This window comes from Lissotriton helveticus, chromosome 7 (assembly GCF_964261635.1).
Source record: "Lissotriton helveticus chromosome 7, aLisHel1.1, whole genome shotgun sequence".
NCBI lineage: Eukaryota > Metazoa > Chordata > Amphibia > Caudata > Salamandridae > Lissotriton > Lissotriton helveticus.
In genome coordinates, this window is record NC_136068.1 from 1,861,124,764 (window position 1) to 1,861,137,845 (window position 13,082).

The following is a 13,082-nucleotide window of genomic DNA, read 5'->3' on the forward strand; positions in this document are numbered from 1 at the left end:
AATTAAAAAATGCTATCTCATTGTTTGCTGTGTAAGTTTGATAAGTTTTTTAAGGGCCGTTTTGCAGATGTGTTTTGCTACAGGGTTATAGGACCTTCTTCAGCTACGGTCCAGCCTCTTATACAGACTTTTCTCAGTGTTAAGGTCAGCCGAAAACCAGGGAGCAGATGGCTTAGATCTGTTGGGTATTACTGTTTCCAGAGGAGCGAGCAGGTCTAGGTCCTTAGAGATCTATAGATTGAAAAGGATCAAATCCCTGTCGGGATTGCCTGTAAAGGAAGGCAAAGTAGATTGAAGAGAGGGGACAAAGGACTCCTTTGTAATATTTTACCAATGCCTCCTCCTTTCAGATGCTGTACTTATTGCCCACATCATAAAAGGTGAATTGGGACAAGAAAATTATCCATCCATATTAGGCACAAAGGTACATCAGTTTGAGAGCCGGTAATATTGGAAAAAATTAGGTCCAGTATATGGCCAGCTTTATGGGTAGAAGTTGTAATTTGTGTGTTGTAATTAACTTTGTCAGAATAACGAATCAGCCTGGCCTGGGAGCAGTTTGGTTCATCAAAATGCATGTTAAAGTCTCCCAAAACCGTGATGTAGGCTAATTGTAAGGATAGTTGGGCAATAGCATCACATAATTCTGGGAGGCTACTGTTTATTAAATCCAGGGATATATATATCAACAAACCTGCAAAAGAAAAAGAGGGGGGTAAGTTTGACACAAAAAATAAGGCACTCAATATTCCCTGATTTGACTCAGCTTAGATGATGAAACTTCCCGTGTATCTCTATGGATAATAGCTACACCAATAACCTGGGTAAATGGCCAAGGCAAGATCAGGTTTAGAGACGTCCTTCAGCCACATTTCCATGAGAAACATAAGATCTCAAGTATTATCCGATAGGGAGAGCCATATGCCAGCAGAGTGTTTAGGAAGGGACCTACAATTAGTAAGGCAGGCTCTAAAATTCGCCACTCTGTGTGCTGTCTAATTAGGCAGGACAACTTCATCCTCAGACATGGTCATGGGCACTAAACTGAAACCGCAGGCATTACAACTAAAAACAGTGCTCCTTGCGCCAGGATCTTAATGCAAGGCAGGGTGACAAGGACTGCCATTCATGGAGGGGGCACCCCGGGGGTTAGTAAAATGGTCAGCATGGCTGGAGCTGGACGAGATCTGGAAGCGGATGGGCACAGACGGGCTTGCCTTAGGCTTATGTGTTTTTACTGCTTCTGTTGGATAACACAGGCCCCTGTTCTTTAGATTGTCCATGTGTGCTCCCTATCGGGTGTGAGAAGTGTTTGTGGTGATGGTCACTGTGGGAGTTAGTAGCTTAAATGGTTTCACCATGGCAACATGGTGTGTGTTCCACCAGATGATCTCCTTTTGAATCCTTTCTGTGACACCACTAGATCCTGCCACCTCCCTGTGCTCTGTGAAAATGTAGTGTTGAGCCATTCTTGTAACGGGCACAGGGGAAGCTTGGCCTGTGGTGTGAGCACTATGCATTATGACATCGTACCCATCAGCCTCATTACTATCTTCACTGTTAGGGACTGACCCTTCCAGCCATACAGTGTAGGCAAGTCTGTTCTATTCGTGCCTAGACTCTCTTGGGCACTGGGTAGACTCTTTCTGTCCTTAAGTTCCGTATCTCTCCTTGGAACAACTTTACCTGTTCAGGCTGCAGCAAAGAGTTCACCTGGTTTAATGGGAACCCCAATTTGTGGAGTTTCTGGGTGAATGTTTGTATATTCTGTTAATGCTTGTGCTGTGAGTTTGCTTTCACTACTCAGTCTTCTAATTATGGGTAGATGTGTTAGCCTTGTCTCAGGTGTGTGGCTACTGCCTCTAGATATTTTGTGAATACCCTTGATGTAGATTTTATGCAGAAGAGTGGCACATGATGTATCTGAGGTACTTTCTGTGTCTTTGATTCACTGAGAAATGTAGTTATTGTGTCCTTTACATCTATTGTGACCATGAAGCCTACTTTCTTCTGGAGTCGGATGAACTATTGAAACGTTGCCATCTTGAAGTGTTGCATCCTCATGAGCGTGTTTAAATAAAACGAAGTTTAGTGTTGGCCTTAATATCAGCTCCTATTTTGATACTAGGGAAAAGGAGAAATAACTCCCCTTCCTTGTCTATCTTTGTGGCACTCTTTCTAGTACTTGTTTCTTGAGGAGTTTTTTGACCTTCTGGTGCAGTTGTAGTTTTTTCCTATGTTAGTCGCCTCGATGTTCAACTCTTGCTGTAAACCACTCTCCAGAATGTATCTTCCTGTGACTGTTAACTATTGCCTATGCTGCAGATCTCTTTTCCGAAACTTGACTATGCACAGTCATGTTCTGCACTCATTGCTTTGCAGCTAGACTTGCATTACATAATTCAAATTGTCATATATTGGTGATAAATTGTTTTTTAATTCAAAAGTGCCTTGTGTGGCACATTTACTATGTTCCTGTTTTACAAATGATGCATCAATGCCTAAGCAAATCTGTTAAACATCAGTGATGTGGTCAGCTTCTTTCTTGTCTCCATTGGTAATAATGATTTCCTTTTTTCCACACTAGGCATTCACATTCCCCAGCAATGCTGGCATCCCATTGGGTAAAGGTTTCGCTCCAACCTACGTCAGACTAGAAATCCACTACAACAACGTAATGTTGCAAAGCGGTAGGTGCTCGGGTGTGGGATCCGTCGCTTTCCTTGAGTGTATCTTCTACTTTAGAAAGAACCAGATCACTAGGGATCACAGATGTTTCTCCTTTTAAAGGCTTCTTAAATCCGGGGTATAACGCTCGAGACTCCATGATTGGGACAGACACATGCATAGGGCAAACTACGGCATTTATAGTGCACTAGTGAAAAGTAAAAATATGCCTATTTAAGAAAAATCTGCAAAAACAAATACATAAATACCCAAGTACACAACACAATAAAAAACATTTTAGCAACGTGTAGCAGTATATCAAAAGTAAAATTAGTTTGAAGCAAACTTTACTTTTGATATGTGTATATCATCTTGGCGCCTCATATCCGGGAGAATATTTTCACTGGTTTCAAGATCTATTTTCTTTTTACTATACATTGGAGTCCCAAAGTTCGCCAATAAATAACTTCTTTACATATTTAAGGTGAAAGGACTCTCTTTTGGCTTTCCGATAAACTGTCAAAAAAGACATATTTTCCTCTTACAAAGTTGGCTTAATCATAATGTGACTGCCCATTTCTGAAATCAAGACAGTGCTTTCAATATCTTTGCATGCACATCTCCAAGGAGACTTTCAAAGAACATAATTATCATAAATGATCTTTATTTCAGCAGACTGCCATAAAAGAACAAATAAAAAAAGAAATAATATACATAAAACTTTTTAAACATATGATAAAAAAAATCAGTCAATAAAAACTATTTTGTTTCTTATTATAAAAAGAAGTCAAAAACATTTCGGTATACAGATCGTTTTCTCCAACAATCAAACAAAAGTGCTCTAAAAACTGAACTCCCTAATCAACTGAGAGGCTATGATGCACAGAGTGTTTAATCATAAGTATGTTTTCTCTGTCTACATAAAGTGCATTATTCTTGAGAAAAAGTGAACAACAGTTAGTTTACACTACTTGATTAACAGGTAGGCCAGTTATTGGTAAGTTTGAGTTTTGCCTAATTCACCACATTGAAAACAAGTACCGGAGGAATCGGAAGGCCTCCTTGAGATGCTTGGTTCCTAAATTCCTACACACTGGAATTAACCATTTTGTCCTAACATTCTTATATGCAGGGCAGAAGAAGAGGGCTTGTTCCACCGTTTCCTTAGTGGTTGCACAAGACGGCCATTGCCACTCTGTTGGTCCAGGGATGTACTCAGTAAATGAGAAATGTGGTGGGTCCCGTGTCTAAATTGAACATATAACTTCCTGGCCAACACGGACTGAATCTCACCTGGATACTGCTCTGCTTTGTATACATCCCTCTTTAAGAGGAAATGAGCTGTCAGAGTAGCCAAAGAGGGCCTGGTCAAAAGAAAAATCAGTGTGTACTCGCTTAAATGTCTTTTTAAGATTCTTTTGAGAATTGTTTGCGCCTGCCTTGGATCATCCTACAAACTCTCATCCTTCTCAAGGTATGTCTTAAATACTTTAGCCAGGAAAGCGCTCCTGAGCCTGGAATAGTAAACACCTCTTCCAGCCCCTAGAGGTAATAATGGAGCTCTGGGGTAGTCCACATTCTTATCCAATATAGGATCTGTCTTACACCAATGCCATTGGAAATCGATCTGAGCCCATATCCAGCCTAAGAGGGAGTAGTGGGTTGCTGACCAGAAGCCCCGTAAGCTGCCACAAAAATTGGTTCTCTGATATCACCAGAGCATTAAATCCTTATGCCCCCATAATTCTGCGCCATAAAGTGCAACACCCAGGGTTGGTGGGTGTATATTTGAATCACCTGTGAAATTGAAAGAGATGGGAGACCCAATGTGCTTTCACCAGCCCCTCAATATGATGCTTGGGTTTGAGCCTGCACCTTGCAATGTGGGTAATCCATACTAGTTGCTCAGTAAGGTTGAGTCCGAGATAATCAAAAGTGTGTAGCCGGTCCAAAGGAGCCCCCATCAGGGTTTGGTTAGATCTAGTAGTGTGGCAAGGTTTAATCACAATGTATTTGGTTTTTGCCACATTCATTTCTAAACCCCTCTGTCTGCAGCAACTGTCAAAATTGTCTAAAGTTTTCTGAAGCCCCACTGGGATTTAGACAGGAGGATCGTGTCACCAGCAAACATTAGAGGAGGGACCTTTGTGTTAGCCAATCTTGGGGCATCACTCTCACAATGGTTTAGATCGGCACCTAAATCATTAAAATTTAGGGGCACATTAGGATGGCGGGCGGACTTTGTCCACGCACCATCCTCGTGGAAAACGGGACCGCCCGCTATCTGAGCGACGGTCCCGCCATACACATTATGATGGGCCCGCCACGCTGGGGGGCGCATCATGCATTTTTAACATTGCGGCAGGCGGTGCTTTCACCAGCACCCGCTGCAATGTCAAAAATGCATGTTTTGCATTTCCATGCACAAAGCGGCAGGCACCGCGTGGTGCCTGCCACATTGTGCATGCAAATGCAGGGGGGTACCATAGGTACCCCCCATGTGCACTCCCACCTCCCCTTCACCATGGGGTCCTGCAACGGGCCCCCAAAGTAAAGACCGCATGCTTCGTTGCCGCCGTGGAAAAGTACAGGACCGCCCTCATTGTAACATGGTTGGCGGTGTCTCGCAGACACCGCCACCATATAAAAGCGGGGGACGGTCTTTCGGTCCGCCGCGTACCCCCCAGCCATCCTAATGTGGCGGGGGGTTATTTTTACTACTAAGACAAATATACCTACAATATTCAATGCAGAATGTATGTGGACGTCTAACTACAAATATACTATTGCTATACTGCACAAAATACCCAAGTAGTACCTATGTACCTTAGAAATCTTCCTGTCAATCTCATGCACTTCTCCAATCACCTATCCAGGACTATCTACTTATCTTATCATTCCACAAATACCTAACATCTTATAAATTGAGTAAAAACTCTGTTTGCAGCACTGTAATCATTCCAGTTACTAGTCATGTACTTAAGACATGGCCTAGCTAGTAACACTAGTACAGCTACAATATTCTGTGCACTATGCATGCAGACTTCTAACCAGCTACATACTATTCATGCACTCTTGTAAATATCCACTTAGTGCCTATGCAGTGTAGAAATCTTTCTGTCAGTCTCATGCACTTTTCAAATCAGTCATCCAGCACTATCTACTTATCCTATCACTCTGCCAATACGTAAGCAGTTATAAATTTGCTATACACTCTGTTTGCAGTACTGTAATTATTCTAGTTACTAGTCATGAACTTATCGAATGGCCGTGCTAGTAACACAACTACAGCTACACTATTTTGTGCACTATCCATGCAGACCTCTAACTAGCTACATACTATTGATACACTCTTCTAAATACCCAGTTAGTACCTATGCAGTCTAGGAATCGTCCAGTCTGTCCCATGCACTTCTTTATTCACTTATCTACCACTATCTACTAATCCTATTACTCCGCCAATACCTAAGCTCTTATAAATTAACTGTGCACTCTGTTTGCAGCACTGTAATCATTCCAATTACTAGCGGTGTACTTATGGAGTGGCCTAGCCACCAACACAAGTACACGTACAATATTCTGTGCACAATCCCTACAAACCTCTAAGCACGTACATACTATTGGTACACTCCACTAAATACTGAAGTAGTACCCATGCAGCCTAGGATACCTCCTGTCAGTCTCATGCACTTCGTCAATCACCCATCCAGCACTATGTACTTATTGTATCACTCTGCCAATACCTAAGCACTTAATGGGAAGATTTACAAGCCCCCTGCGCCACCAGTACATCACTTTCTGTGATGTAGTGATGGCGCCGGGAACGGCTCCATATTTACAAGGAGAGAAAAAGCCACCCTGTGCGGCTTTTCCTCTCCTTGAAAATACGGCCCATTCAAATGCAGCACTTTGCGTTGAAGAGGCGTTCCATGGGTGTTGCTGTGTATGTTCCCACACAACACCCATGGAACAAGACACATCTCAATAATTATGAGAAATCGTAAATCTGGAGATACATGTGAATGCTGCGCCACCCCTAGAGGTGTTGTAGCGAGGCGCAATGAGAAGAAATGTTTTCATTTTTCCTCATTTTTTCTCTTTCAATGTGTGCTGCATTCCACATCACACATTGAAGGAGAATAATGCCTTTAGTGATTGTTTTTGTGCAGGAAGGTGTCCCTTCCTGCACAAAAACAATCTCCCCACGACACAGACATCCTTGCACCATGGTGCAAGGGTGCCTGCCTCAATGCATGGCTGCAGTTTGTGCGCCTGTGCAGACAGAAGAACAGAGTTGCGACATATTCATGTAAATATGTCATATCCCTGTGCTTCGGAAGTGCTCCAGTGCGGTGCAGCTAAAGGGCTTGCAATTTCACGCTGCAGCACTTCCTGATAGATCTGCCCCTATAAATTCACCATACACTACTAATGTATTCTTTCAATCATGCTCTACACATACATTCAACCAAACTTTCACACGTTACCATGCAATTATAGTTCTTTTTTTTTTACCAGATAAGGTAGTTCTGATAAAACTTTTTTTTCTTCTTTTTTCTTTTGTATTTTTTTTTACAAAAATTGAACAATTTTGTATTTTTTGGGGTGTTTTTTCAAAAACTGAACAAAAAAAGGAACCAATTAAACAGGAAACTTTTAGAATTAGTTATCATTCCAAAAAGAGTAAAAAAAATGAACAGCGATGGTTGCGTTGGGCAGCACAAACAGCATTCACCGATTGCTCACAGTAGCATATAATTTTTTGACACTTGACACAGTGTTGTTCCAGAAAAGCAAATTATGGTCTTATGTCCATAGCAGGTGTTCCTGATGATGCTCCTGATATATTGGTTCCAGCTGGTGATGGGTTTAACACAGCTCGCCTCATTTCCACCCGATCAAGATTGCGAGGATGGAGAGTGCGGAGATGCTTGTACATGCTGGCAGTGCCTCATGAATACTTTTTCTCACTGCCTCTTGAGAGGACTCTCTTGCAAATTTTGCAGGTCACCTTCCTGGCATTTACTTTTTTTTCTCCTGCTGGAAAGGTGAAGAACTTCCACACAACAGATTCTGGCCTCTGTTTAGGTGGTGCCTCATCCAAGACTTCTTCATTCGGAGATACTTGCACCTGCTGCTGTCCTGATGCAGTTTTTTGATTTTTTTTTTAAAAACACCAAAAAAAGCCAAAAAGGTCCTTGCAGGAAAAAAGATGTTCCTCTGAAGATGTGTGGGGTCCTTCAATAGTTACAGTGGGAATTGTTATGAACTAATCAAATCTTTTTTTTTAGGTCACATGGGATCCGCGCACCATGCGCTCACAAAGCGTGCACCAGACGCGACTTCGCGAAAATATATTTATAAATAATATACGTTTATTACAAGTAGAAATATATTATTTTAATGAATACCTTAGATAATCTCTTGCCCTAATATGTACATTAAAGATACATGCATGTCATTTTAGAACATAAAAAATCTCGGAGTCGCGCACCGAGCTCGCCCCAGCACATATATGATGTCACATGGGGCCCGCCATCGTGCAAGCGTTGCGATCCATAATGCGCATGTGTTGCGAATGCGCGGGAGCAGCAGCCGCGTACCGGTCGTATACTGGTCACGCACACCACATAACAATGTACGTATATGACGTAACTGAAAAAAAACACGCACTCGTCGCTTACCATACGTGGATCCTTCACGAATTTTCCAAAATGGCTGCTAGAATACGCGGACCCACTGCGGTAGGTACGCTTTGGGTGCCCAACTCCCCAAAACATTTTGACTTTTTTTTAAACAAGGAAATTATATAAATATATTAAAATACAAAAAAAAACCTTACAAATATTTCAGTTTTACATTTTTGTGTGTGCAATTTTCTGAAAATATATAATGGTTAATAAATAAAATATTTATAAATAAATAGTTAAAGAACTGTAGAAATTCAGTACAAAAAATAGGTATGACTACTATTACACTTAAAAATTAGCATTTAAAAAAACCTTTGAAATTCACTGAAAAAAACATAGGTTTTAGAGAGGTTATAGTTAGAAATTAGCATTTAAAAAACCTTTGAAATTCACAGAAAAAAACATGTTTCATGTGTGTTACAGTTAGCTGGACATTTCACTCGTACAAAACAATAGAAACTCCTCAGTTATAGTTAGTTCTGCTAACTATAACTCACGCGCCCTCAATACACTGCTGATGATGTCACATATTACATCATTCATGACATGGTCAGTGACATCACTGATGACATCACTGGTGACATCTCAAATGACATCACTGATGACATCATCCAGTGAATGTGGTTTTGTTTGAAATTTAAATATCTATTATAGATATATATATTATCATGGAAACAAGAATAAAATTGTGATTTGCCTGCAGTTCCGGTGGTTTGTGACTCCTTTGTAGCTGAAGCGGTGTAAATTGGCGCTGCGAGCGAACAAAGGATCTGGATGATTTCTCATATATATATATATATATATGTGATCAAGGGAGGGATCTCCCAAAACGCGTAATGGTGGCACTGGCTGAATAAATCTGCACTACAATAACTGGGTCCACGCTCGTCTGTTCGTGAATGAATGGGAAATGAAGGAGAGTTTTGGAGCGAATATATATATATATATATATATATATATATATATATATATATATATGTATATTACCTACTGGCGGTCGCCAGTAGGTAGTTATAGTTAGGACCTACTTTCCATAGGAAATCCACACCATTCTATTTAGAATAACTTTGGCGCCAGTGGACGAATCTTCGCGAATTTCTCCAATAATATGGCCTGCCTGGTTCCGCTCCTTCCCTAAAAAGTTTGAGGGTGATTCGTCAAGTGGGGGCCGAGAAAAAAGGGGGGTCCCAAACGTGTTTTCCCAATGCAATTTTCCATAGGGATCTTTAGCCAGGGCTACAGCCCGAACGGCTAAACGGAATTACACAAAATTTGGCAGAGAGGTAGAGTTCGGTTCGCAGATTGTGCTTTTTGTTAAATGGTGTAAATCTGTTCAGTAGTTTCAGAGAAAATTACAAGTAAAATCATAGCGATATCTAGAGACAGAGTTCTACACACGGACAGGGATCCGTTCAATTACGAGCGCGAGCTGTATGCTGATTGGCTGTCAACTGTCTGTCAACACTCGAAACCTGGAAGTGTTGGTGGCCATCTTGTGCCTCGGTAGCAGCGAGTCACAAGAAAACAGTAAAAGAAAGTTGAAAAATAAGGAAAAGGGGCAGGGTAGAAAAATGTTGACCCTCTAGGCCTGCTGAGGGGGTCGCACATGGATCTTTAGGCCCCAAAAAATGTTTTACTTTTTTTTAAAAAAAACGCAAGGTACGCATATCGTACTCGTACGTGGTGGAAAAGTAAAAAAAAAACTAGAAGTCCGTTTTATTCTTAATTAGCTCCCCGGGGGTGGGGGCAAATCCCGAGGGCAATTATTTTCTGTAATGGGGGTTGAAAGGTCCCCCGAGCCCCAGGGAATGCCACCCCCGGGGTTTTATTTTGAAGTATGCGGGGGTTCACGGCCCCCCCACATGCTCCGGGGACCGCCACCTTCCTGGGGCAGTAATATTTAAAATTGTGGGGTCCGTGACGGCACGGACCACCCAGCCGCGGGGACCACCATCTTTCGGGGCTTTTTAATGTTGGCAATCTTAATTCAACAATAAGAGTTGGTAAATGTAGTGGGAATATTTACTACAGCTACTCAGGAGTATTTGGTTTTTTGAAAAAATACAGTGACAATTGCCTTTCCGTGTGGCTCCGATTTAAGGGGATCATTTCAGGAATGTATATAGAAATATTGACCACTGGTGTATATAAATGAATACTGTGTTCTAAATTGCATTTTGTTCACCGATTTCCCTCACAAAACACTTCCCTTCACTTTTATGTGGGCACAGAAATATTTTGATGACACCAATGTTTATCTTGGATATATATCATATAACCATGAAAAGGTTGATATAGGTGCTCTGTGAATACAAACATTGTACCTGTCCATTTGTTGTCTCTCTTTCTTTCATTGCTACAAAATCTTCGCACTGTATATAAATTATTCTCTCAAGTCCGAGAATGATTAGCAGACAAACTATGGTGCGATCACTCTCTCACTGTCAAATTAGAGCACAAGGCGCGCTATGAGAATGGTTAGAAGTGGTCACTCATTGGAAATCCGATTCAGCTGTGTGGCTTATCCACGGTTTCATAACGTTACTTTTTAGCCTGTTTAAGTTTGAGGTTTGTATGAAATACTATGCTATAGGCAGATATGGATCTTTAGGGAGCGCTTATCTCCATGAAGGTTGGTTATTACCATTTATATATAGGTGCTTGAGGGAGGAAAAAGAAGTTTGTCGGAATGGCGAGCTATGCTCAATAGCACCAGATCACTCCTTACTTTGTGGACACCTACAATTGCATGGCTCTTGTAATCAAGATGCGGCTAATTTGGCCTGAGATTTGAAAGGCACTCTGACACTTGCTATCATACCAACATTCACTTTACTGGCAAACTGAAGTTATTTACTTTGAAACAATGCAGATTGTTATGCGATGTTAGCAGGCATCGCTTACATGATTATGGTAACTGAGCGTGTGGTTTGCTATAAAAAAGTTGTGTTTACTCCTCTGCATGGGAAGCTGGATGTTTCTATCTGGCCGTCGTTTCCGACCTTGAAAGCAGAGTCAACCAAATGAGCTGTATAAGAGCGCTATTGTCTCAAAAAGAGATCGCTCTTACATCTGCTAGAGAAACATTTGTCCTTCATGTTTCAAACACCCGCACAGAAGTGCATGCTTTATTAAATAGTGACGTGCCCCAATGGGGTATGTTGGGGGACTTAATCCCCCAACTTAGAACGCGCCACGGGGCACGTTTGCGCAGAGGTGACGGTAGGGGGCAGGGCTTGAGGTGATGTGTTTGCAAACACACCCTGTGGCATGTTTTAAGTTGGGGAATTAATTCCTCTTCAATCCAGAGGTCCCCTAGGGGCCAACTAGCCCACCAGGTACCTCCAGTAAGCGCCCCGGAGCTGCATTGCCGAGTGTTGCAAAAAGGGGCGTGGCCTCTGAACACCTCGCAGCAAAGCAGCTCCCTGGCGCATACTGGAGGTACCTGGTGGGCTAGTTGGCCAACAAGGGATCTCAGGAATGAAGAGGAATTAATTTTCTAACTTAAAACGCGCCACAGGGTGTGTTTGCAGACATGTCGCCTCAGGCCACACCCCCTTCCTACATCAGTGTGCAAAAGCGCCCCGTGGTGCGTTTTAAGTTGGGGAATTAATTCTCTTTCAACACTGAGGGTCCCTGAGAGCCAAAGAGCCCAACAGGTATCTCCGGTATGCACCAGGGAGCTGCGTTGCAGACAGGTGTTCAGAGGCCACGCCCCCTTTTACACCTCTCTGCAACACAGCTCTGTGGTGCTCACTGGAGGTACCTAGAGGGCTAGTTTGACCCTAGGGATCCTTAGGATTGAACAGGGACTTAATCTCTCAACTTAGAACAGTGAAAGGGTGAGTTTACTCAGTGGTGAAAGGAAGGGGACGGGGCCTGACGTGATGGGTGCAAACACGCCCTGTGACGCGTTCTAAGTTGGGAAAAAATTCAACTTCAATCCTGAGGGACCATGGGGGCCAAGTAGTCCACCAGGTGCTTCCAGGAAGTGCCACTGCGCTGCGTTGCAGAGAGGTGGTGCATGCCGTGCCCCTTTTTACATCTCTCTGCTACGCAGCTCTGTGGCGCTTACTGGATGTAGTACAAATTCCGATTTACTCACCTGTTATCAGGAGAGACCCCAGTGCTGCATCTTTGAGCCCAGTACTGATCCTCAAAAGTAATTCTAACCATACTTAGCAGTAACTTGAATTTCCTTCCATAGGGTAACATTGACTGGTTTCACTTGGAAATTCTTCTAAGTGTGGAGTTTTGGAACTTTAAAATATTCACCTAAACTCATCCAAACAACGAATTACAATTAACTCACCTGTTATCAGGAGAGAACCCAGTGCGGCATCTTTTAGCCCAGCACTGACCCTGAAAAGTATCTCTAACCGTACTTACGAGTAACTTGTATTTCCTTCCATAGCCATCCATTGTCTGTTTTTTACCAGAAAAGTTTCGAAGATTCTATTTTCACAAACTAAAAATATTCCTTAAAAATCGCCTGTATGACTTGAACACATTCTTTCAACTGTTTACAGGAGATGCACCAATGCTCGATCCAGGATCCTGCACTGAGTAAGAAAAAGTAATGATAACACTACTTACCTGCTAAGTGAATTTCCTTCCATAGGGTAACATTGAGTGGTTTTTTGGAACTTTAACAAATTCCTCTAAAATCAGCCGAACTAAAAATTCCGATTTACTCACCTGTTATCAGGAGAGAACTCAGTGCTG

General features: G+C 42.2%; 1 protein-coding gene across 1 annotated transcript in view; it reads left to right on the forward strand.

The window, feature by feature from the left end:
* The window catches only part of LOC144769773 (DBH-like monooxygenase protein 2), a 248,912-nt gene that overhangs the window by 150,544 nt on the left and 85,286 nt on the right, over positions 1–13,082 (forward strand). The window contains exon 6 of the mRNA XM_078653958.1: positions 2,588–2,690. Coding sequence (XP_078510084.1) covers positions 2,588–2,690 — 103 coding nt within the window. The remainder of the gene's footprint in view (positions 1–2,587; positions 2,691–13,082) is intronic.